The sequence below is a fragment of the Limanda limanda genome, chromosome 4, assembly GCF_963576545.1.
Source record: "Limanda limanda chromosome 4, fLimLim1.1, whole genome shotgun sequence".
NCBI lineage: Eukaryota > Metazoa > Chordata > Actinopteri > Pleuronectiformes > Pleuronectidae > Limanda > Limanda limanda.
The window spans coordinates 6,117,933-6,144,787 of record NC_083639.1 but is presented as its reverse complement, the minus strand read 5'-3'; the positions used below and the strand labels follow the sequence as shown (position 1 = coordinate 6,144,787).

Genomic DNA, 26,855 nt, shown 5'->3' with positions numbered 1-26,855 from the left:
ATGGATATTGATAATACAGGTAATATTATGATAAACTTACATTTTGATCCTCTCTCTGTGATTTTATTTGTCCAGTTGTAACAATCAGCATGATGGTGTTGTTTAAACAGAGTCAGAACTGGCCAAACTGCAGAGGCAGTTCAGGATCATGGAAGGAGATCGGCAGGCCTACAGCCTTCAGGCCCGGGAGCAGATCCGCAAACAGCAGTAACAAAAACAAACACTTTACCCACATCAGTGTTCATAATAGGGCTGCAACAAATTATTGATTTATCCATTATACAAATAGTTGGCAGCGAATTTAGTCATCGATTAATCGTGTCTGTTATAACATATGTGATAACATAGTAAGATTCAAACTACTTTTGTAATTCTTGTGGGTTATTTCATTATCGAAATCTACAATTCAGTAAAATTATATTATAGTGTACTATAATCTTTCATTCCACTTATCCGATATGCACTATTTAATTCTGACTTGTCATAAATACAACACCGTCAGAATTAAATTGCAGATATCTGTAATACATATAAAAACGCATTGTACAAGAAGAACTGCTGGAAAGGTTTTTATTAATATTGAGTAAATCGTTTGTTGCAGCCCTAGTTCACAGTGTGTGTTTGTATTCAGCTGCTGTTTGTGTGTTGTGGGTGAAGGCTGGAGATGGACCAGCTGCGGAAGGAGCAGGAGGAGCTGCATCGCAACCTCTCCGTATGTAAGAGCTCTTCCCACAAGCAGCAGGACAGTGAGGACACCCAGCGAGTACAAGCTCTGCTGGAGCAGGGAGACATGCTGGAGGAGGAGCTGAGAAAGGAAAAGCAGTGTCAGAAAGGCTTAAAAAGAGAGGTTATCAAGTCATTTTCACATTGTATGTCAGTAATGTCCAGTTTAAATTAGCGTTTAAACTAATTTGATCATCAAGACATGTGTCTGTATTGTGAGCAGATCTCAGACATGGAGCTGAAGCTGTCTGAGCTGAAAAAAGACGAGGTCAGCACCAGTAACACACGAGGGTCGGCGGTACAGCGGACTCAGAAGGCCATACAAACGCTGGAATACAAACTGGACAGAGTGAGTTCTGAAGCATCTTTGTCCAGTCAATAGTACAAATATATAAATTCTGACTATTCCAAATGTCTGCATCTTATGTTGAAATTCACCTATTTTTATATCTGCACATACCATTTTATATTCTATCGTATTATATACAATTGTGAAATTATATCTATTTATACATAGATAATTATCTATGCATATATATTTACATATCTTTAGATAGTTATACTATTGAGTATGCTACTGTGAAATTATACCCACATATATATGTAACACTTATTTTGATTACCATTGATTACCATTCGAGCCTATATACTTATAACAGTCTTTATATAAATATACTCTACATGTACAAGTCTATGTCGATATCTCTTTATGCTCGAACATAGTATACATACTCATGCAATCCTCCTGTGCTACTGCAGTTTACTCAAGTACATTTCTCTACCAATAATATTTCCATTTATAGTGAAAAGGGTAGGTACATATTTTCTGTATTTTTATTTTAGTTATATTTAATTGTATTACCCTTTTTTGATTTATTTTATACAGTCACGTGTTATCTTATTTTGACTTGTCTTAACTCGTCTTACCTTTTAACAGCTATCCTCCCATTTTCACTGTAATTTTTAAAGGTTTGTGCACAATGTCCTTTTCAGGCTTTGACTCGCTTCAATGAACAATTGTCCAAAAACAGCCACCTGAGGGAGGAGCTGCAAATGCTCTGTGTTGAGCGTGTCCGTTTTCAGCAGCTAGACAACAGGCTGGACAAGGTCAGAAGTCACACCATAGATAAGTCAAACTATTTTTGGTTTTGTTTGCCTGTTATTTAGTCTTGTATTCAGGCTTTTACGCTGGTTTTAAGTTGTCAAGAAAAAGCATGTCTCTGCACTTTGTGAGCTGTAGGAGCTGCAGGAGATCCGCAAGAAGATTGGAGAAATGATCAACCTGTCCACTGCTGCTTACGATGCTAGGTCAGGCTTGACACGGGTATAATGATGTAAAAGTCCCTATGATCTTGGTTTTTGAGTCCCCTTATTTATTTATGAATCCTTCTACTTCAGGGTGGAGGCTCAGTCCAAAATGGCCATGATGAGGGAGAAGGCAGTGAAGGACCTCGCCCAGTACAACACTGAGATGAAGGAATTGGAGAGAGTTATTGCACATGAGCAAATCCTGAAGGACTTTATGACCGTCAAGTGCAGCGAGAGGAGCGGGCAGGACAACGTCCCCGAGATGGGACACAGACACTGTAAGACAAGGCCATCCTGCTGTTGCTAATATTTCTACTTAGACATAATATTTACAATAAAAGGTTTTAGTTGGGCTGTCAGTGATCATATTAATGCGAACATATTTAAAGTTTATCTATCAGGATGACCTTCCCTAGACAGAATATGGATGTGGGCCATTTCAGGCCCCCTTGTGGAGGAAACTGGTCGGCTTGTAAAATAGCAAATGTGGCCCATTACCGGCAAGCAGGTGGTGCTCTTGGCTGGGTGTAATCTGGATGTGAACCTAAAGTGGACACACATCCGGTATTGATATGGCTTACTTTGTGTTTTCAGTTCAGGCTATAAAAAGACCTATCTCCTTCAGGGCTGTATATCCCATGAGTATAAGAGAGAATGAAGAATCCCACCCTTAGAAAAACAGAGACAATCTTACTGCAGGGTTGGGGGAACCTTTTCTCTATCAAGGGCCATTTAAATTTTCATAACATCCTTCGAGGCATACTAAATTATTGTTTATCATTAACACATCACACCATGTGCGCATGTTTTTTTTTGTATTCATGAATTAGTTCGCGGGCCAGACTTTCTACACCCCTTTCTTATTGTAACAATGGTCATTTTTAGGGGAGTCTGCACTATTTTCTGCCGCTGACTTTGACAATAATAAGAAAAGTAAAACAGTGATGGTTTGTCCTAGTGTCTGAGGGGAAAGAGCAGCAGAGGATGGATTTGAATGAAGAGTCTCTGGATGTTCTCGAGGAGGTTTTCAAGAGGATCCACACAGTGACAGGAGAGGACAACCTGGACCTGCTGGTCACCAGGTTCATCCAGGGTAAATCACATCCTGACTGCCATACACAGAGACAATGCTGTCTAATGACTCAGTCTATTGAGGGATCAGTTTCTGCAGCTTCAAATCGGCTCTTATTTAATGTAGATATACTTGCAATACATTTTATGTTGCGCTGTCGCCTGAATCATTTCTTTTTAGCAAAATCTTACGATGATTCATTTTCATTTCTCTATTTTTGGAAGGACAATAAATCTAAATAAATGTAACGTTCCACTTTGATGATTGGGATAATCAGTTTTGAGGATTTAAATGTCTCTCATTGCTGTTTCAATGTGTAGGTGAAGACCGCAACTTTGCACACTTCAATGTTGTTAATGAGCAAAATAATGAGACTGAAGCTCTGAGGGATCAAATCAAGCATGTGAGTATGTTTTATTTGACAATATCCATGGGACTTTGCTTATTCTCCTATAGGTGTAGAATAAACTTAAGTCCTTGTTCGCAAAGATTATTTGAAACCCGTTCATGGCAATTTGTGATTTTTGAAATGGGTTAGAGCAACTTCAGTGAGGAGAACGTTTATTAATTAATGTCTATTATCTTTTTATTTTTTCTGTTTGTACGGAATGTGTCAGATCCAAGAGGGGAAGGAGAACTTTCAAGTGAAAGGTTTGCAGCAGGAGCACGATCACCGCTCTTTGCTGAGAGACATCGAAGAACAGCAAAAGAAAACTGAATCCCAAACTGACGAGTATGAAAATCAAGCCAGCATCATAAGCAACATCCTGGACAAGAGTAAAGCAGGTTGGGCATCAAGTTAGTTTATGGGTCTATCTATAGTCTCTGAATTATTTCCTGGGTAGTGTCCTTGACACATGTCATTATAGGGGAAATAGAAACACTGCTTAATTAGTCTAATTCCATAATTCAAATTTTTGTTTAGCCTGGACTCTTTTAAATGAACATACTGTACAAACTTGGGAAATTTTATTTTGTTGTCTAAAGGAGAAATATTTTTCTCCTTTAGATCTGAAACAAATTACAAAAAGAAAATTCAGGAAATATCATATGAAGTTATAAGGAACTGTGTTTTTTTCCGCATAATCGCACCAAGGGCACTAAGTAGCTCCATCAAGGCCTAACATTCCACGTATGAAACCACATCTAAATTCACAAGATCCAGATTTTAGTTTGGATCTGCACAAAATTACACACACTTATAAATACCAGTCCCCTAAACATGACTGATTATTTGGCAATATTTATGAATTATCCTCGACTATATGTTAAAGAAAGTGAAAAGCAATTTCTGGATCCACCCCTGATCCAGAGCCGCACAGAAATACTGGGTTCTTTTCTTTGTCCATATGGCATCCTTCCACCAAGTTTCATGATAATCCATCCAACAGTGTTTTTGTAATCCTGCTAACTATAAGAAAAACTGACAAAACGCAGATGAAAACACCATCTCCTAATAAATCAGTGTCTCTCTTTTCTTCGTTCCACAGGAGTGAAAAGCACCTTCTCCACGATGGAGTGTGACCGCTCGGTGATTGAGGATGTGCTGGGCTCCTCCACAGGGATCAGTGAGAACAACATCATGTCCTATCTGGGTCTGTTGGAACAGAAGACTAATGAGCTGCTCACCATACAAGCTTTCCTCAATTCTAAGGTAACCTGCCAACCTAGGCGTCTGATATTCATACAATACTTTCTTTAATTTTCTGCTTTGTAACATCAGACGTCTCTGGTTGTTTTACACTTGCAGGATCTAGAGAAGGACTACAATCCAAAAGACCTGGCCAAATTCCTTCTGGGTCAAGATCCAGAGCTGCTTCAGCAGGATACCCCTCTCCACCCTCCAGTCAACAGGTAGGCCTCTTATCTGTCCCCTAATGTTGTAGATAGTCTTGTTATAAGTCCATTTCACACTGCAGTGGGTTAACTCGGCACCAGACACACAGAATGGCCACACATATGATCCACTGTGCACGTGGTTGCCCGGCTGTTCTTACGCACAGTTCCTTTCATATATTGTCATGTCCCATGTTACCTCCTTGATTCTGTAATTTCAGTCTCAGTGTGTGTAGCTCTCTCCTGTTCTGCCATGCGGCCACCTTTTAAGCAGGGAGAGTGATTAGCTGTTCTAGTCAACCCCCCCTGGAGGTGCTCTCCTGAGCCACCTCCTTACCCTGGCAGCTTGAAAAACAGTTGATGAGTGTGTCTGTGTTGGATTCCTTAGCGTCGAGCATGATACAGAAGAGTCTCTGGTCGCCCTTGAGGAAGACCGGCCCCTCTCACAGGAGGAACTGCGCAGAAGAATAATGGGGTCAGTGCAATTCTACACTTGAGTAATTATTTACAAGTTAATCATGATCAACAGTTGAAATCACTTATCTGTTGCTTTTTATTTATAGATACAGCAAAAACAGAGATCAGTCAAGCAAGCAGCGATCAAAGCCTCAAAGACCAGGCAGCAGTTTGGAGACTGAAGGCGCTCTGCTGAAGAAGAACTGATCCGACACGGCCCCCCCGTTCAGACCAGGTGTTCACATCCGCCCTGAGAGATCCAATCACAGAGGGGCCGAGTTAAGTACATGTGGTCACACCGGACGTTGAAACATGTCCTGAATGTTTGTCTCGAGTCGTGACTGGCTCTCTGAGGACAGATGTTGACAACAGGACTGAACAGGGTCACATTGACCTGATCAGTGCAGCTCATGTGAATCCTTATTATCTGCCTCTAAAGGGCCTGTTTTCATTATATACCATTAACAATGAAGGCTGAAGTATTGCAGCTTGCACAAGCAAACATTAAAAGCGTTATTATTTTACATGTACTTCACTTTTTCATGACAAATCACTAGCATGCCTGCTGTATTCCAGACTGATGTGATTTGTTTAGCCTTAGCTAATTAGCTTTGGCGCAATAAAAAGGCCTTTTCCAGACTCTGGTAGCCAGCTGTTCTTTTGATGTGTGACTCGCCATCTGGCTTTGACTACAGTCTGGTCTCAGCGCAGCCTCGCTTACTGGCAGGGCTCGCTGCAACGCTCAAACTGACCGGCTGGGGGCAGCAGAAGCTTTTGTAATTCCAATTGTCCTGAGCCCTCGATTCAGAGTTTACAAAAAGCAGCTGAGGAACTATTGTCACTTTGGATTCTGAGCACATTTTGTTATGATTATCCAGAATATTGAGTCTAATATATATCATAAAATCTGTCATTATTTTAAAATGATTTCATATGACATTCTCAATAAATCGAATCTTTGTAATATCTGCAAGGTCTATATCTTTTTTTATTTCACACTGAGGCCTCCAGAAGTTTCAAATGTCATCTTCTCCAGACATCCTGAAGGGAACCTGTGTTGGGCTGAAGATGGCGTTCGCCGCCGCAGAGAGCGACTTCCTCTGAAATCCAGGACGGGGAAGTTATTTTAAGAAACATATTTTTACCCACTGCAGCTCAGTGAAACAATTAACAAAGTCTCTGACTATATTTAGGCTTAAATAAAAGGTCACATCATCGGTGCCATCATTATTTATATATATTTGTATCAGGGGAAGGGGGCGATTCAACAGAAGTGTATTTGTCAAAATAAACGAGGTCTTCGTGTTGATTATCCAACTGGAGTCGAGTGGGTTTAATTAGAACGTTTGTTGAACTTCTTTTCGACCCAGGTTCTGGCAGCTGCCATTTGAGGAAGTGAAACTGCGACTGTGTAAACACAAATCCAACCAATGGCTTCGAGTTGAGCTTTCAACTGTGTGGCAACGAAAACAGATCAGATCAAAGATTTAAAAAAAAGGGGAAAAAAAGAGAGGCCGCTTTGGATAATTAGAGTAGGGGGGGGGGGGTGGAGGATGGCTGCTTTCTTTGAAATCCAACTCTCACTTAGTGCGCCGCCTCCCATACACCCCCCAATCCCCCCCGCCCCTCCCAATACATTATGTGTGCACACGACCCTCCGCATCGCCATGGAAACCTTCACTTTAATCGCAACAGAAAAACCTCATTTCCTGCTGCCGACAAAGGAGTCCTCACTCCCTGTAGAGAAGGCCTGCAGCAACCATATAAGGCCCACCTCCTTCAGCAGGCCCACCTCCTTCTGCAGGCCGACCTCCTTCAGCAGGCCCACCTCCTTCTGCAGGCCGACCTCCTTCTGCAGGCCGACCTCCTTCTGCAGGCCCACCTCCTTCTGCAGGCCCGACCTCCTTCTGCAGGCCCACCTCCTTCTGCAGGCCCGACCTCCTTCTGCAGGCCCTACCTACCAGCACCAGCACTCTACACCCCCCCTCTACACCCCTCCTCTCCACTTAAGCACATTTTCCACCTTGTCTCCTCCCTGTAACCTAACACTCTTTACTTTGTCCCTTTGCAAGTCTTCTTCTACTTCTTCGCATCTCCTCTCCTTTCACCTCGTGCCCTTCTTCCTATTCATTTTGCGTTAATGTGGCATTCAGCTCAGCTCAGCATAATTAAAAAAGTAATTATCCACGCAGCTCTGTGGAAACACCTACACGCCCAGGCCGTGCCAACAAGAACAAGCAAGCACAGGTAGTGTTGCCCCTATGGTGTTGCCTCTGAACTCTACTGTGGGAGCTGTGCTGGTCTGTTCCTTCAGACAGCTGCACTTCATCATGTGCTGTTGGGCCGCTTCTCTCTCACTTCCACTCCCAAGACTCCAAACACTGGAGTTCATTAGATGTCAAAGAAACCAGCAGCTCATGGTTTGACAAAGTTTTTTTTTTTGTCAACTTTCATGTCACTACAGATAGTTTTAAAAAAAATCAAAGGAAATGCCCTCTACTGCTTTGTCCTCAGTGTGATTCTGTTCTGAGAACAAACTGTAAGCACCTTTATCTCCGACGTGTCTGTTATCTGAACCCAGAAAATACCTCTCTCTCTCTCATTTGTTTATTTGGGACGTGTTCCAGGTATTTCCCCAGAAACATTGCCCTCACTCACAATGCTCCCTCCTTCCCTCCAACACTCACACCCTCCCACCCTCCCATGAATGTTGCTAGGCAACCATCCGCCATGAGAGCTAGTGCAATTCCCAGCCAATGGAATTACTGAACCCATTTTTGAATAGTGTCCAGGATTAAAAGAGGATATCGTTGTTTGACTTCTGCTTTCATGAGGATGTAGCGTCTTGTAACCGATTGTGGCTTCCCACCCCCCATTCGTACTTGCACATTAGTGCTTTTGAGGGGTGAGCTCTTGATCATTCGCTGTGATGATTCACCCCCCACCCCCACCCACCAGCCTGTGCCACCGGTCCACCACTGGAGGGCAGCACTGTCAGTTTCTTTGCTGCCACACAGGCTACAAGATTTTTTTTTTTACTGCTGTTGCTAAGCAATCCTGAGTCTCATGTCTTACCTGTGAAACATTTGTGATTATTACAGATGCCCCCGACACCATTTTGTCTCTGTTTTCTCTATTTTTGCAATTCACCCTGAAATAAAGTCAAATACAATAATAAACTTAACACAGCCTGGAAGAGAGATCTATTCACATCTGAACTATTAGCCCTCTGATTCAAGATATATTTTAAAACTCAGATGAATGCAGAGACAAAGCCTGTACATTTCTGATAAATGAATTAACAGACACAAATTAACACACCCACCATACTGAGCTCCAGTTTTAGGTTAATCATTATCCTAAAACAGCTTCAGTTGACTTCATGTCATCATGCAGGAGGCAGGAAATGTGCACTTGAGTGATTAGGCCAGCGGCTCTCGTCTTCCTCTTAGAAAGATCCATGTTCTCATGGTGGGCAGCTGCATGCTTTCTCTGTGCATAAAAACCTCAGAGACATTCCCACTGACTGTTTTAATATTTCAGACATTATCTTGCTGATCTAACCCCCATTTAAATTCTCCTTGATCACTGATCACTGATCTGTTTTCTCTTTCACACGCGCGCTGTGCACCCCCCTCCTTCAGTTCCCCTGTGTGCAAGTCCCTCATCTCCGCTTTGGTTGCTGTGCAGATGGCTCTTTGTTGGTGCTTCACAATGGGTCTAAGGTCAGAGTGCCTCATGCCATCCACACACTCAAACTTCTCCACTCCAGCTGTCATTTATATATGTTCTTACAGATCATCTTCACCGCTCATATTTACATTATGGTCTCCAATTATAAGGGAGATATAAAACCGCAGATGAAGCGAAGAGATTAACCGGTAGCATCTTCTTTCCATGTCTGAGCCAAAGCTAAGCCTGCGCTGTAATCACCAAAGTGCTCGTCACATCACTTGAATCTCCGATCTGCGACTGTAGCTGGATCAGCTGTAGGAGAGAGAAACAAGCCAGACACCAGAATATCAAATTAGCCAGAGAAATAAAAATGCAAATGTACAATCTGTTCCGTGATCCCAAACCAACCCTTGTTCATCATTCAAGAGCTAATGTGACAGTTACACAATGCTTAACCCCTTACATTTATTTGGCAGGTAACAAGGTATAATGTACTGTATAAACATATAAACTGTGGCAAAGACAGCCAGGGCGAGTGACTTATTTAAAAAACAGCTTTCTAATCGATGTCTTCAAACTAAAACAAGAGATTTAATCATCTCACACTAAACACCGCCAATAGAAAGATCATAATCCTGTGATTAGATGCAGAAATGCATAGGAAAAGCTGAGTTATTTAAGTTGTCTAAGTAAAAGCTGCCTGGCACCACAGGGCCAAGCAGTAGAGGGCCATTAGGTCTTCAACTCATCTTGCTGCAGGAAGGAGCAGGTAGAGTGAAAGGCGGGAAACCAGAAGGAGGAGGAGGAGGAGGAGGAGGGGGAGGAGGAGTTTCTTGCAAAGTAGAAGGAATTACTGGAAATTTCCACTTTTCCCTGGCAGGACCTTTGCAGGGGTGGAGCTTAGAGGTGAAATAAAGAAGGTAGTACAGCTTAGGTTGGAGTTAAGCGCTGGAGGAGGAGAAAAAAATGTTTGCTGCTCTTTCATGCAGAGAATACAAGGTTTATAGAACCTAAGAGACAAATTTCATTCATTACTTGATCTAAATCCTTTTTCTTCACTTGTATCCATTTGATCACTGACACTTGTGTCACATTCACCAACCACCATGTGTTCGGTAATGTGCCCTCACTAAACCAGTATCTCAAAGGGATCATTCAACCAAACAAACATCCGTGTTTATCAGATTCTGGCAACATGGTTTCACGTGCAGCTCTTTCTTCTCCGTGTATGTTTTACAGTGAAATGTATTATGCATGTGTGGTATTGGTTCTAATACGGTGTACAATGTATTATTTCTAATTCAGGAAGAGCAAAGTGCCTGCTGATGTTTTTGAATATTTGATGGGTTGATTGATGCCTGATGTGCTGCTGAGATAAGAAGAAGTGAGCAGTGAAACATGTTCGTCTGTTGCTGTCGCTGTGTTTTCAATTCATGCACTTTTAAACAAATCTGATCAAATCTTGGCATCTAATTAATTGAAATCCAGCCGGTGGTAAATTCCTTGACACAGGAAATTAACACAATGACGTACATGCTGTGTGAACATGTCACAGAATATATATGGTATCTCATGAAAACATTTCACAATTTCTCCATCTGTCCATCCATTGACTAATTTTCTCACAGCTTTTTTCGAGTAAGGTTCGCTGTGGCAGCAGAACCTTGAGTGTCCTTTTCCCCAGCTGTTTGCACCGTCACCACCTCCACTGAGCTTGGTCCTGACTGAACTGTGCTGCCACTGTGGCCGGTCCTGGCTCTGTGGAGTCTCTGCAGTCATTTACATTATACTCTGTATTGACCCTTTGTGGTCAACCCAACCAATATTAAGATAATAATAATAAGATTTAAGCTGCTTACATTATAAACATTGGTGCACTATATAATGGATTAGTCACCTTTTCACGGAGAGAGGAGAAGATACATTAATCTGCATCCCAGCTACTTTACTAACAACGAGCATTTTACCCCTCTGCATCCAAACTGGATCCAGAAACACCAGCTCATAATTCAGAGTAAACTGTGTGTTCTCAAGACTTTGCCTGCACCTCGATATCTTGCCTGTGGTTAACACAAACAGGGAATTAAGGTGGCATTTGCAAACACTGCTGCTTTAATTCAAAGTGTACTGAGACCAAAGGCCTTGAAGCATTGGGAAACACTAACACAGTGGCATGTTCCAAATCCTCAAAGCACCTACAGACTAATCCATGCAACAGTGAAGAGACATATCAACAGCAGCAGCCTCAACAATATCCAGGGCTGCTGGATTTCAGGGTCTCTTGGCACAGAGTAGCTTTGGTACTTTGTGTGTGTTGCTGTGAACTCACATTGAATTTCATATTACAGATACATGACATATACAATCTGACTTCTCTTGTTGTTCTGCTATTGAGTATATTTAGTAACAAATACTTTGTGAATACATGTACTTAGCGTTTTGTACCTTTTTTCCGTTTTGATTTCAGTCTGTTGAATCCTCTTGTTGGCTGCTGTAGTGACACAGTAGTCCAAAAGTGATCTATAAGTAATTAAGAAAAAAAATTGAATTACATTTTTTAAATGTTTTATATCTGAATTGGTCTTGATGCTGACAATTAATGCACCACTTATTAATTTATGTCTACTTTTAAGTGGAAACTTTATTTATTGACTCCTACAAACTGCGGGAGGTCTTGTGGTGTATATATTTTTTACTATAATCGACAGCGACGGTGCATAATTGTGTCAATTATAGATCAATAACATGAGGAACGTTTCCCCATCACTGCACATTAGACAGTAGAGTCCCAGTGAGAAGTCAATTTCATGTTGTCCCTATACTGTGCAGAACTTGCCCCGAGATTAAGTGAAAGACAACCAGACCATGCAGGACACTGCTGTTCAAAACAAAAGAGCTCAGTTTGCCCCCACCCACTCCACCAATTATCAAGACCCTTCCCCCGGCTAATCCTGACCTCTGCTCTTCGATGGGTCCTGATTTGCTCTACCCCCGAGCATTGACATTCCACAAGTTGGGTCAATCCTTTGTCCTGAAGAAATGAAGGTGAATTAAGGTAATTCACCTCCCATCTTATATCCTCTGACCCGTTAGGCCAGTGGACAAATGTTTCCTCAGGACACAGGAACTGATGCAAAACTTTAATTTACTTTCAAACATGTGTCCCTGTGAACACAAAGAGGCCCCTGTTTAATACAGTATAACTTTGTGGTCTAGTAACTTTTGAGTAGCATTTCAAAAAAACTTTTCCAGTTCCTACTTGTGGAAAGTGTGGTGAACACTCAAGTTGTTGGCGCATATGCTAATAAAAATCAACTGTGTCTCCTTTTCAACTTTTTCCTTGACTGCCTGACTTGTTTTGGTGTTTCTGTTTGTTTCTATTACCTGCAGAAGAAGAGGCACAGGTTTTCTTCCCCTCTTTGTAACAGATCAGTGGCACATGGAAACATGTTGAGGTAGGCAAAGCAGGAAAAAAATAAAAAGACAGGAAATTATCTCACAAACACTCCCCCTTCATCTGATTGCTCCCATTTTCCAGCTCCAGAGAAAGGGTGAGTAATGCCTTCTGCTGGCTTTTAGTCTGCCCCACAGTTCTGCCTGTGGACTCACAGCAGCCTCTGCACACACTGAGGCCATTACACTGTGGATGTCTGCCTCAGTGCTCTGCGGTCTCCACAAGGTCGTCATTTCCCAAATAATAAAGGGCGGCATTAAGAATCACAACAAACGCTTGTCTTTGAGAGCAGGGATTAAAGTCTGTAGTGCTGCTTTGTGTATTAATTCTCAACCACACTACACAAATGTTGCTGTGGGAATATGATTACCTCACAGCTTGTTGATTGTATATGGCAAACACTATTTCTGAAGTGATTGGTTTAGAAATGCAGCCCAACCACTTTCAAAAAGGGAGTGCTATATATACACCCCACTTTTAAATGTACAATATTTAACAATTCTTCATTACAATGCCCCAAAATGACCTATCATACTGTGTATTTATATTATCCAAAATGTTTCCAACAATGTCCAAACCCAGCCAAAGCTAAAATTCATTCAAATTTAATTGCATCATAACCACTTTAACTGTGGCTTTGTCTGTCTCGGCTGTAACTTCCTGTCAGCAGTTTTTTCCTTCAACTGTTTGTATTGGTCAATGATAATGGATCATGATTATTCCTTGCCGTTTGCTGCATAGCATGAACAACAATTTAATAAATAAACTCATCCATGAACATGATTTGCGCTTGATTCCTTCAGGGAGATATTCATCGGCAATGGTGGTGAAGACAACAACTCCCATGATCCCACACTCCTTTATGACATCAGCAAACGAGGTATTTTATTGTTGTTTTGATTGAGAGAGCCCTAGAGGCTGAAATGACGTGTTCTGCGTGTCAAATAACAACTCACAGCAAACCTGAAACATGACCACTTGTAATTGGGCTTGAGTGTTATGTGGTCCTTTTTATTTGTCTGTATTTGTTAGTAAAATTGTGGCAGTCTCATGTTTTCTTTTCATCTGCCTCAAAATGACGAATGTTAATTAGCCCTCTTGCTTACTTCAGTATATTCACATTTGGTATTTTGTACTTATCTTCAATAATGTGCTCTGTCCCTATCAATTAAACACTATGAAAAATAAGTAAATAGATTAATACCAGAAACATTTCCACACAGGGCTACTGACCATAATGGAATATCAGAGAATAATTTACACTTTAACATGATACGTTGCAGTAGCCTGTTGGAGAATAACCCTCAATTTGCAACTACAGACAGAAACATGTGGTATCTGTAGTCTATCTTACAGCGAAGCCATGTGTTTGTAGATAAATTCTGATCAGGGTGTAATAAGGCCTGTGTCCAGTGTCATCAGTTCCATATTGGTCTTTTTTTGTAATAATTTTGTATCATTATTAATATCCACATTAATAATGAAAACACACAGCCATTACAAGCTATGCATGCCACCAAAATCATTAGGCATGACGGAAGTAATGTAAATGATCGTTAACATGAATAAGAACTAACTTAATAATTTAAGACCTAATATTTTAACTTATAGATGACAATTACTTTTAAATTATTATGTGCAATTATCAGTTAATATGGTGGAGCAATAGACTTGACATGCTTCTTAAAAGAAATAACAAATACATTTTCGGTAACCATCTTGTACCCTGACACACTTTTTAATCTCTGCATGTGAATGACAGTCTTCATAATTATATTTCAGCTGAATGTGAGTTGAATGACAAAAAACGGCCCTGAGGCCTCTTAAGAAATCCGCAGCCGACATGACAACTGATGCAGTGCAGGATTAGGTTTGAGGAGTCACCAAATTAGAGGCTGAAGAAAAACTTGTGTCAGAAAAATCCTCCTTCGATGCTGCTTAGGCAAGTTCAAGGGGTAAACATTAATAAAACTCAATACAAATATTTAAATTGAAGACCAATGAGTGACATCATCATAGGGGTATGGGTGCAAGCTAGAGTGTATGTATATTATAGTTAAACAAGTGGAAATTACACTGTTGCTATGACACCTATCGAGTAACTGCAGTTTAATGAAAATATGTCAATTGAGGTCAAGTTAGCGTATGTGGCCAAAACTCAAGAAATTCAATTGTAGGCCAGTGGCATGTTAAAAAATATGTCATGTGATTTATACCTTTGGTAAGGCTGATCGGCCTGCAGGCCTGATCGGATGCAGGAACCACAAAGCTGTCTCACTTCCTCTGGTTTTACAGTTGGAGGAATGTGTGCAGAAACAGCAGAGAAAGTTTACCTGAAGCCTCTGGGGGGGGAGAAAAACAGCTTGTTTTGGGAATCAGACAATACTGCATATTTATTATGATAGATTTCATTAACAGTGAAAATATGTGCAGATACATAATTTTAAATCATATTAATCAGCCACATCTGAAATATGAATAAGTGGCAAGCTGTATTAACATTTCACTTATGTATGTGAGGATGTCCAGCAGCCCCTGGCAGCACTTTTTCATCCACTGATACATAGATTTTGTTTTTAAATTTTTTGAATGTGAGTCTACACTCTTAAATGTGTATCTTGTTCAGCTCCTTTCCGATTTCAGAAAACATTACTCTCTCAGTAAATAAAACAATCAGCATCTCCATTAACAAAGCAATGAGAATAGCTGTAACAAATACTTGCTTTAGTAAGTGCTGTATACACACACACAGACACACACACACACACTTAAACTAAGCTACGCACAGTCCACACCCTGTTATTGTCTCTGATATCACAAAGCAACACATTTATTGCCTGGCTTATCTGTTTGATGGCAGACAAGTGAATTCCTTCCCATTGTCCTCTGAAGGAGAGGTATCGCAGGTCCTGGACTGAACTTTAACTCTCTTAACTGTGCAATATTTATGGTGCTATGTTCATCTGTACGTGCAGTATCAATTGTTCGTGTGTAATCCGTTCACTGTAGATACTCTCACACTGCACACGTTTGGCCTGTTTTTACACTATTCATATTATATTAATTCCATTCATATTTTTCTATATTTTTATTTTCCTTACACTTAAATATTGCATGCTACTTATCACCTACTGATTTATATTTTGACTCTTGTTGCTGTAATGTCTCCATTGTGGGACTAATAAATGATTCTCTTACCTTATCATATCTAATCAAACATAGTAAGAAACAGTAATAACTGGCGTTCCCTATTTATTTAGCTCAATTACTTCTGTGGAAAATGTAATCATCGTAAGGATACATTTAATTTATTCATTTATGAACACAAACAATCGCTCAATAATCAGATTTAATTGAGTCATAATGAAAGAAGATACTATTTGTATTGTATAATGCATGTCTAGCTCTCAGTTTAGGTGCGGGTGCTTGTATAATCCTTCATGTAACGTGGACAATTGTTCAAAACTATTGGTGCAAAAGTGAAAGTGTAAGTAAAAGAGATCAAGACATTTCGTTACAGGAGAGTTAAATTTAGAAAGGAGGAGTGGCCGCATGGTTTTCACATCGTTTTTTTTTTTTCTTCTTCTTCTTCTTGTAATTTGAAACCTCATCTGTGCAAAGAGAAGCAGCCGAGACAAAAGATGCGACCTGCTGGGGGGTGATCACAAAGTTCCACCAGCAGGAAGACGAGTCGCCCGGCTGAGTGTGATCGAACAGTTTGAACAAGAAGCCACTTCTCACGTCCATTGTTCGAGATGCAGGTGAAAAATCAAAGTGATGGATGATGGAGGGAGGAAAAAAAACGAGTGCGGCGTTTTAAACCCACCGACCAATCCGCGACGAGTTGTGCAGGAGGGCGGGACGAGCGGGGGCGGAGTGGCGGGACGCTCGCCCAATGGGACGCTCTCTGGGCCGGCGTCGACCAATGGCGTGCGAGCTGGAGCCGCCGCATCCAACGAGAGAGGAGTTCGAAACGAGGTCTGGAGAAAAAGCGGAGTGGAGCGGACATCATTCCTCCGGCAGCGTCTTCCGAGCAGACACGAAGAGGACGAGACAAGCAGAGACAACACTCACTAACAGGAATATACCGTCCACGTTCAAATCAAACAATGGCCGACACCGCTGTTACCAAGACCGCCGCCCCTGAGGTTACAGCCAAGGTGCGTTTCTTTCACTCTCTTTTTCTTTCTTAATTTTCATGTTTAAACACGCCGAGTTGAAAAAAAAGATTTTTCTGGAACTTTTTCGAAGTTGCTTTGTGTGTCGTGCGCACGGTGAAGCTCGCTCCGCTTCGACTCCGGTGTGTTAACTCGACGGGGATTTAAACCAAACGTCACTTCAGAGAGTAACTGAGGTGAACTGTGTTTCACCTTCAATGAAATTAATTCAAATAGCCCCTCGTCGACGACCACTCGCCGCCATTACGTGTCAGGTGTGACAGCCGGGGAAATGTAGCGTCGTTAGGGTGAAATGAAAGAGATGTGTTGAGGTTTAAAAACCCTTGATGAGCAGACAAAGCGCTGGAGACGACGCAGGAGGTGAAGCTGCTGCTGTGGGCGGGAAGACTCAGTGACGCGCAGGGTTACCTTACTTTGTGATTAAACCCCTTAAACATGACTGCTTTCAAATCTTTACTGCATTAAAGTGAATCCCATGTATAGCAACTGAAGCATTTTGATTTTAAATCACGCACTTCAGAATAAAACTCCTCGCGCCTGAACGTTTCATTGATTGGGGAGGGGGGCTTGTGCTTTTATTTTGTAGGAGCTGAAGGAGAAGAAAGAAGTCAAAGTGGTGGAGGAGGAGAAGGAGGAAGAGAAGACGAAGAAGACGGACAACGGGGACGCACCTGCCAATGGAACAGTGAGTTGGACACTTCCCGGCCTCATGGCCTTTTGTCTCCGAGACCGTCATCGTGCAGGTGTCGCTGTTACCGCCCCCCCCCAGCCCCCCCCCCCATGCTGCTCAGCTGCTCCTCACACTGGCTTTGTTTGGGTTGTGAAATGGCACAGATGTTAGTTAGCAAGACGTCCCCACTGGGTTTCTGAGGGGTCTTTTCTTTCCCAGAGCTTGGTGGCTTTAATCCTCTGGGGAGCTGAGATGAGAGCGTCATCCAACTGCTTATTCTTAGTGTCCCCAGGGGATTCAGTAGATGATGTGTTTGTGGGAGGGTTGTTTCAACTGGGCTTTTTTTGTTTTCTGTGTTTTTTTGTTTTTTTTTCTACAATTCAGACCCCATTAAAAGGAATTTACTGACATGACACTTTCTCCTCTTCTAGAATGGAGCTGCTCACAGTGACAAAGTGAAGGAACCAAAAGAAGTGGAGGAGGAGGATGATGATGATGATGAGGAGGAGGAGGAAGAAGAAGAGGAACACAAAAATGGAGATGGTGTGTTTGAATTGTCATCAGGACTTGAGAAACCATGTTCAAAGTTTCAGATGTGCCATAAAGTGTTCCCTCTTGTGGCTTTGACTTAAATTCTAGCATGCTTTAGTATCAGTAAATCCTTTATTTGTGTTGATTACACTCAAAGTAAAAGATGTATTTTCCTTGCAGCCAAAGCAGAAGAGGCGCCCCCTGCTGAGAAGACCGATGCACAGCCTGTGAAGCGTGCAGCTGATGAGAAGGAGGTGGGTGTACAGTTGAATCACTTGTTCTTCCATACGTGTTGCCTAATCAGCTAATATTTGATTATTAATACATGAAATATTTTCTTCATGTAGGAAAAGGTGGAGACTAAAAAACAGAAGACGGAGGAAAATGGCGACTCAAAAGAAGCAGAAGTGAAGGCTTAGATTTTCGCTCTGTGTTTGCGGCACTGTCTTACCGGCCTGGTCAACATCGCGTTGTAGAGCTTGTGCTTCTCTGTATCTATGAGAGAGATTTCTTTTCGTTTGCTCCCATGTTATCACATTGCACTGGAGTCCTGAAACATAGTGGCCCTGCATCATTTTTTATGAAATGTTATTTATTGGTCTTTAAAATGAGCTTTTTTTCTACTTGTAAAATTGGGCCACACCATGAGATCAGTTCTTTTTTATTTTGAGGTTTTATATCAGTATGTGAGAAGCACAATCTCTGTCAGTGCTGACCAGATGATTCATACATTCAGGCAGCTGCTCACCTCCAAGGCTCATGTTGACCTCTCAGATTCACATAAAGGACCAAAGATGAGTTTTAAGCAGGGGCTAATGGACACTTGTTAGCATTATTAGTTGAGGCATACTATTTTTGTGTTGAGCTGCTAATTAATCCTTAGCTCGGCTGCCCTGTCAACACAACAGATGGTGCAAATGAATAAAGGGGCTGTGTCTTGCACCTCCATGATAAGGCTGCTTGTTTTATGGAGGCAGGAGTTTTGCAATGTTAATTAACCCCTCTTAAATCTTCAAGCTTTGGTCATTGTTCTGTATGCATTCCACGCAAGTTTGTACCATTTATACTTTGTTTTTTCTTACATCTTCAACGAGTTATGTTATGGCTGAGTATCCCAGTTTTTGTGTCCAGGACTGCCTTTTTCAGAAACAGAATGACATTTGGTTACTTCAGCCACTGCTTTGTATATTCTGATTAACAAATAAATTGTCTTTTTACTTAAGTAAATCTACGTTGTGTGTGTGTATATTCCCTGTTTGCACGACAGCAGTGCCTTTTCAAAACCAATATTTAAGTAGATGATGTCACCTGACCCAATTTTTCTTAACATGGAAAATGGCTGGCTCAGACACAGGAAGATGCAGGAATAGTGGCACTCACTTGGTAATGGAAAAGGGAGACTCAATGACTGGTCTTGTCTTTTAGCTCCCCCATGTGGTGTAAGCAAAGATTGCAGAACATATTTCAACTGGTTTGGGTGAGGACACTCAGTGGTAGAAACAATAATTGACACAGGAGTCTTAAATGGCAAAAAATCCTTTTTAAGTTTGAACAGAACCCTGAATAAAAGTAGCTTTTACAGTAATGCTGCTAGTATTGAGCAATAGGTGGTACCATAGAACACAAAAACTCCAAATGTGTTTCTTTTATAGCAAGCTGCAACAGCATGATCCATACAACTGCAGTTTCCTCAGAAACATTAGCACGGCGTGCATCCAGTCAGTCTGTAGGCTGTAATAGCCAATTATTGACATTCTGCAGAGGCAGTAATTATGGCTGACACCATAATGTTAAGTGCCAGTCAACCTCATAATGAAAGGCTTAAAACATGTTACATATGAAAGTTTATGTTACAGCCCTGAATCCAGGCCTGGTGTCTGCTGAGGGCCCAACAGACGAAGCAGTTTGCCATGGCACAAAACATGTAGAAAATAAGTCAAATGGACTATTTTGGTGATGGCTTCTTTAGGATGGAAAGGAAATGTGATTTTTTTTTTCTGTGATTGAAACGCTTCCAACAAATGTTAAGTGATCATTATACTGAGTTGATGGCAGAGGGGGGTGTAGCAGAAGCCTATAGCCTGAAAGCATGCGTCCTTTTGATGACAAAAAGTACTTGCTGCCGGCTCTACGAACCCCTCCCCCAGTCTTTTCTTTCATTGTTGTCCACCTTCAGGGTTACCCATAGTTCACATGAGTCTTCTCAGTTTGCTGTTCTTCAGTTTTGTTCGGTTTCCGACTGAATGCTGATTCACACCCCAGTTTCAACTTCTCCTCTTCCTGATAATGACAAGAATCACTGTCATTATTACAAAGGTATGGCCAGGAGCAGGGTGATAGCTCACTGAGCTTTCCATGGCTTAGTGAGGGCCCAGACAGAATTCGCCACCAGTACACATTTCTCTGCGTTTTTTGAAAAGTTGTGTGTACAAGCGCGTTAGCGTGTGTCATCCTATTAGTCATGGGTCTGTGCTGATTAATTAATTAATTGTCATTGTACTCATACTCGGGGCTCCATTAAGTGTCACCCAGCACTAAACTGAAATTTGGGGATAGCACATTGGTGAATGATTGTGCGGAAAAGTGTCCTTGGTTTATTTTGCATGTTAAAATATGAACAATGGGAAGCCCTTCGAGACTGCAACTGCTATTAAGCACTGTTAAGCGTAACGTAAATATTGTGTATGTGTATTGTGTGAATGCTAAATTAATGCTAAAGATCTTTCAAATGAACTGTTAACCGTGGGCGGTCACTGCCAGCACATTCATTTAGTCAGAAAATCCTGCTTCGGGTGTGATGCTAATATTGCTAACTCAGAGAAACAGGCAGGTAGACATTCCCTTGGCCGTGTGACCGAAACAAAACATTGACACAAGGCTTTGAGAGGTTACAGCGCAGCTCATGCAGACGTAAGGCAGCTGATAAAAGGAAGAAAACAGGGGAAAGCTGTGGTTAGCCTGTGTGTGTGGTGATTGACATGTCTATACTAGATATCAACAAGCAAGAAAAGAGGACGAACAATTTTACAGCAAAGAATCAGACAAAGGATCTATACTCAAAGAGGTCACTCGCACACTCTGTCACACACAAATAAATCCAGTGCCACACTTTAACTGAAAAAGGTCACACACTCCTTAGGAAAAGATAGGAAAAAATGTATGGGCACACGCACTGTATGAACACACTGGTTGTGTATATACAGATTAGAGCAGTGGCCAATGTCTGTCTGTCTGTCTAGCTCTGAGAGGAGCAGTGCTGATTAGCGTGAAACAATATATGGAGTTGTGCTGTACAGTGTGCGGCAGGATGTACAGTGCGTCTGTCCTATTGGTGCTGGGAAGGTCAACACTCAGACACTGAGCGATAGCGTGTGCCATTGAGTGTGTGCGTATGTGTGTGCGTGCGTGACTGTGAGGTAAAGTACATTAAGAGGCTTCTCTAAATGTGCACCAATAGTGGCTGGGTCTCGCTATCGGTGGGCTCACCCTCATGGGGGGGCAGGTGGTACACCACGCAGAGGGAGGAGTACAGGCAGCCCACGAATGACATCAGGCTTGAAAAGTACATCACTCCCTGGGCCCCACCCACCAGTGAGGTCAGAGGTCCCATCGCCACAGAGACCAGGATCTGAGCCAGGAAATACTGGCAGCTGAGCAGAGAGATGTCCACCCCCATCCCTCGTTTGGTCCCTTCCTCTGATGAGCCACAAAACTGTGGGACACACATGAGAAAGTTGAGTTACAGGGCTAAATCTAACCACACGGTTAAAGCATTATTATTTTATTATTTTTGGGAGTGATGCCTAATTGTCTTTCCTGAGAGTTAAATAGGAGGATTGATACCACTTTTATATCAGCTAAGTATGAAGCAGCCATCACCAGTCGATTAGCTCACACCGGGAGCAGGGAAACTCTAGAGCCTAAGGGAAAATAATCTGCTTAGCAGAAATGCTACAGCTAAAGAAACATAAAACCTTAATGTGTTGTTTTTTACACTTAGGTTTTTTAAGGATTGTAGGAATAAGATTTAGAATGTAAACAACAACGTCACTAAGTAGACCACATTCCTCTGCTAAGGCCAAACAATCCTACTGTGATGGGTTGGAACTTTTTGTGAACAGTTTGATTTCTTTGTGGGTCTTTTGTTGGATTCATTGTTGTGTTTAAGGAATTTCGCCCGTTTTCTTCCTTCTACTTGGTTTTGGATTTGTGTCTATGCAATTTTAGCTTATTACTTCCTGCTTTATTTTGTACTCACCATTGGATCTCGTTTCTGAGCACTTAACTTCCTGTCTTTGTCTGCTTTCCCGCTCTATGTGATCACCTGCCCCACCTTTGTTTAGTTACCTCAACTATCGCCATTATAGTTTGATTGGTGTTTGTTTGTTAGTTAGCAGGATTACATGAAACCTGCTGAACAGATTTCCATGAAATGGGCGGAGAGGTGGGTCATAACCAAAGTAAGAATCCATTAAATTTCATGTGAAAACTCAGTTTAATGGTGAGATGGGGCATTCACCTTGGCGGAGTTTTACCTTCTAGTGTCAACTTTATCTAACTTAAACTGCTTTCAGACTGAACTCAGCAGATACTCCATATTCTCTTTCCGAAGACGTGCATGTTCAAATGAGATGCTTCACAGTTTCTGTGAATGTTCTGCGCCTGGCCTCCATGTGTGAAGTCTGTAGAAATTCAGGAGAACTTGATGTGACAACACAGCAGGGGATTCCTTGCTGGTTCCACAAGTAAGCAGAGGGTGGGCTAACACGCGACAGGCGCAAAAATTAAAAACAAATATCTTCCGGTGAAACTGCGGAGCCATACACATAGAATAATATGTAAAGAGGGTTTATGGTGATAAGAGCGGACACCAGTGTCTGTGAGATGTAGAGAAAATCAAGTGATCTCCACAGTGGAGTTAATACGTCGCTTCCTCCCACTGCTTGCTGCACCCGGCTGCACCAGAGCCTGAATAATGCAGAGGATTCGGTGCTGATGTGTCTGCAGAGAACCTCCCGCTGTGTTGTGCATGACTGTAAGCCAAACTGCGGGTAAACTCTGTAGCCAATTCTCCAGCGTTTTTACCCACAGGTCATGTCCGTAAACGGCTTTTGTGTATTTAATGTTTATTAAGGTAATTATTGAGTGTGAGAGGTGGAAGGTGGATGACATTACCAGCTAACTGTCACCAGTCTTTATGCAAAGCTCAGCTAGGCAGCTGCATGGTTGGTGTGTGAATTTGAATTTGCTGGTTGTAGATTTATCAAATTTCTATTTAACAGACTGGTAAAAGAGTGGTATTAATCGTCTTATTTATCTCTTGGCGAGAAATCATTTAAGTATTCTTCTTAAGTATTAAAAATATAATTTAATGAAAAATTAGTGAATGTTAGTCCTACACATGCGGTACCTAGAGACTAACCTGAGGGCTCTGGTAGTATTCACACAGCAGAGAGTAAGGCAGCGTGCATAGAGAGGAGAAGAGCACTCCGTAGGTGACACAGAGAGACAGTATCACGTAGAGGTTGGTGGACAGTGTGGCAAGACCTGTGCCCAAACCAAACGCCAAGTAGGCAAAAAAATACAGAGTGCGGAGAGAGAAACGCTCCTCTAGTTTCTCCAGTATGGCTGAATGTCGAAGAGGAAACAGAAAGACACACAGAGGGGAAATGTTAAGCTGTTAGGATGACAAATGGCCGTAAAGAAAATCCAACAAGGGTGAGTAATTAATCTTCCCAGGGCAGAGCTATGCTAACGCCCAAGTCATGATGTGATTGCAAGTGTAGTTTACCTGAGTAGAAAGCAGCACTGAATGCATAGATGCACATGCCCCAGCAGCCCATGCTAACGCCGGCATTGTAGCGCTGGTAAGCCTCCGAGTCGTGGGGTGCTTTGGGGTCTCCTTTGAACACAACCTCCCCCATGAAGTCGGTGTAGAAGAGCAGCATGCCTTCAAAGGACAGCCAGCCTGCGGCGCAGAGACGCAAAGCCTATTAACTCAGTTCATTTGAAATACAAAACAGGCCGCTTCTAAGATGTTGCAGGGTTTTTGACGAAAACTGAATTTTAAATGGAAAGGATTTCTCTCACCCAAAAAATGATTAGTGCATAAACTCCGCAGGGAAGGAGGCATCCTGTAGATGGCTATACACAGCAGCTTCATTGACATGTGGGATTCTCCTGTCTCCACTTTCTCACTCAGATCACTCTCATACCGCACTCCATTCAGCAAAATGTTTGCAACCTAAGTCGGAGAAAAAGAGACGGGCATTGTGTTCAGAAAATGCAGCGGTGGCTACTGAGTGAACACCTTTTGTCCTTTTCAAAATATGTGTCTGACCTGCTGGCTGAAGGTCACTGTTCTTCTGCGTCCGTTCTCTAGCCCGACAACCTGCGTTGCCATGGGCTCCTCTATCAGTGCAAGACTCTGGGGTCTCTTCAGGATACCAGCGTTGGAGCCCCGGTGTGACCCCACACCTGGATCACCTCCAGCTGTGTCCTGAGATGCTCCATGAGATTGTGCATCTCCCTCGGGCTGGGGCGCTTCTGCCTCCTGAGCTTCTGTGGCTGGATGAGACTCCACCTCAGCCTGGGTCTGTCCTACAGGATGACTCCCTGTCCCCTGTGTGGACCCCTCGGGAAGAAGGGAGTCCCCTGGAGGCATGGGTGCAGTGGTGGAGTTTGGGGCAAGAGCTTGTGGTGTCTGCTGACCCGTGTAGCAGTCTATGAGCACACTGTCTATGTAGGAGGTTCCTAATGAGGAGGCAAACTCGTTAATGCCAGTGAGCGAGCTGTCCCTGCTGAGGAAGCTGCCATATTTGGGAGTGAGGGGGCTCAGTGGTGATATGGGGCTACTGAGGCCGACACAGAGGCATGCATTGGCACTGCAAGAATGGGCCAGAGGGTCAGGAGGGTGAGATTTTGTAAAATTGTAATTGTAAAGACCATCCTCATCTTCCTCGTCCAGTCCCAAATTGGATCCCTGGCGGACCGGAGGAGAGAAAGGGAGGGGAAGACTGGGGCTCTTCAGATGGCATTGGCTGGAGTTTTTGTTTGGCTGGCTCTTTGGTAGAATCCGCTCAGGGATACTCGTCAGAGTCATGGCTGTGGCGATCACCAAGGTGATGCTCGTAAACATGTATATAACCCGCAGTTGACCTCCCATCGACCTTCCAAACTGTGTCTGGTCCCAGTTGATGCCACCCACGATGTAGCCGAACCCACCTCCTAGTCCTTTAAAGAAAATAAAAACAATGGCGTGATAAAAAGTCAAACTTTTAAAGAACCTTTTCCAAAATATGATAATTTCTTAAAGCTCTATTTCTGCTAGTCTTTACCCTGATTGTCATAAAAGAATAATATCTAGAGTTTCTATCTTCTATGATATAAATTATACAGTGTAATAATAAAGTCAGCATGTATTTTTAACCTCGTAAAGTGTTTTCTTACCTGCCAGCAGTGCATGGATGTTCAGGCCCCGGTCCTGGTCTTCTGGGCTGCATACATCCATCATGTAGGCATGGCTCGGGTTGTCGGCCGAATCAGCACTAAAGTCCATCAGGACCACACCACATATTGTCAGGATAATGCCCCACTTGTGATTAAAAGCTGTGTCATCCAGAGCTACTCCAATGTCACGCCCATTCAGCACCAGGGTTAGACCGAGCAGAGCCCCTATGATGTAGAAAAAGTCAATGTCAGAATCATATAGACATCTCGGTGGGGGGGAAGCTTCTTTTGGGATTGTAAGCTACAATACAGAGATCCACTGTTAAAAACTGGGCCTGTTTCATGGACTGTGAAATATATTTACTAGGCAGAAAAGGTCTGTGAAAGATGCTGTCAAGTTGCACTATGGGAGACAAAGATAACAGTGTTTTGTGTTTTTACAAAAGATGCCAGGTTTTCACCCTGTTTTCATTTGTTGGTTGATTTGTATGTATGTTTGTTAGTATCAGGATCAAGAACCAATAAAACATTTTTGCTGATCTGGATCCGAGGGCAGAACCAGGAATTAAGTTTTTCACTTTCGTTAAAATTGTGAGACTGGACATTTTTCAGCATTTTTTTTCTGTTTTCCCAGGGAAAAGTTCACAGATGTTGATAGGAAAATCAGGCGTATTAATGGATTTGATATCTATGAGTGTGTGAAATTGAATATCGACTGCTGGGCCTTGAGAATGTTTTGCGCTCTATTGAGTATCATTCTAGTTTCTTCATTATATGGACTAAAAGTCACTATATTTGGCCTCTGCGGCTCTGATTTTAATTTTCTTTTTTAAATTTGTCTCTTATATTTATGTATTGAGTCCTCTTTGAACATTTCTTACCTATAGCCAAGGCAAATATGAATGGTCTCCTTCGCCCAAACCGGGATGTACATCGATCACTCCATGCTCCAAGGAGAGGCTGAACAAGGAATCCTTTCACCCAAAAGACAGAGGACAGAGTTAGATGTCACTGAGTTGGAGCTACAGGATTATTGCCTTTCATATGTATCACATATCAATTTCCATCAGTTGTTCGCTCACCGAGTATTGGGCTGATAAACCAAACCAAGCTGTAGAACTGATCGGGGAGGCCCATCTGGAGAAGCACAGGCGTCACATAAGCTGTTTCCATGGCATAGCTGAACTCAATCCCAAACAGGACGCAGCCATTGAAGAGCAGCTCATGGAAGGTACGTCTCGGAGGAAGTTCACTGAGGTCCAGCTGGTCCAGAGGACAGGGCGTGTTGGGTGGTGGAGGCGGAGATGGTCTTATCAACTTCCGACGCTTCGGCTGCCTCTGGAAGTTGTTGGCGCGGTGACTGAGGAGCCGGGTGGTGGACAGGGGGAAGCTGGCAGTTTTGGGGAGCGTGCTCCTCCAGATACCTTCCTGAGCTGAGGATGACCTCCCCCCCGGGCTGTCCAGGAGGGGGTCGCTGGGGGTGCCCATGCCCGGAGATGACAT

General features: G+C 42.5%; 3 protein-coding genes across 5 annotated transcripts; 2 read left to right on the top strand and 1 right to left on the bottom strand.

Moving 5' to 3' along the window:
- On the top strand, positions 1-6,499 carry odad1 (outer dynein arm docking complex subunit 1). The gene is given in 15 exon segments (XM_061069182.1): positions 1-19; positions 111-207; positions 658-847; positions 947-1,072; positions 1,717-1,830; positions 1,964-2,031; positions 2,122-2,309; positions 2,990-3,124; positions 3,424-3,506; positions 3,721-3,889; positions 4,594-4,757; positions 4,854-4,957; positions 5,328-5,412; positions 5,415-5,436; positions 6,432-6,499. Coding segments are annotated over 15 exon segments (1,632 nt in total).
- A 10,011-nt stretch (positions 6,500-16,510) lies between these two features.
- si:ch211-222l21.1 (prothymosin alpha) lies at positions 16,511-19,130 on the top strand. The gene is made up of 5 exons (XM_061069647.1): positions 16,511-16,684; positions 17,289-17,387; positions 17,804-17,915; positions 18,084-18,157; positions 18,251-19,130. The coding sequence occupies exons 1-5, from the start codon at positions 16,634-16,636 to the stop codon at positions 18,320-18,322; spliced, it is 408 nt and encodes a 135-aa protein (XP_060925630.1). The 5' UTR covers positions 16,511-16,633; the 3' UTR covers positions 18,323-19,130.
- Positions 19,131-21,342: 2,212 nt separating this feature from the next.
- Positions 21,343-26,855, bottom strand: slc45a1 (solute carrier family 45 member 1). 3 transcript variants are annotated; one of them, XM_061070593.1, is made up of 9 exons: positions 26,435-26,855; positions 26,234-26,326; positions 25,353-25,577; positions 24,508-25,136; positions 24,244-24,432; positions 23,994-24,147; positions 23,695-23,871; positions 23,326-23,531; positions 21,343-21,615 (listed from the first exon to the last, which is right to left on the bottom strand). In XM_061070593.1, the coding sequence occupies exons 1-9, from the start codon at positions 26,853-26,855 to the stop codon at positions 21,343-21,345; spliced, it is 2,367 nt and encodes a 788-aa protein (XP_060926576.1). The 3 variants fall into 3 exon arrangements, with proteins under 3 accessions (XP_060926576.1, XP_060926575.1, XP_060926574.1); XM_061070592.1 differs by having other exon boundaries at positions 24,244-24,557; positions 24,615-25,136; XM_061070591.1 differs by having other exon boundaries at positions 24,244-25,136.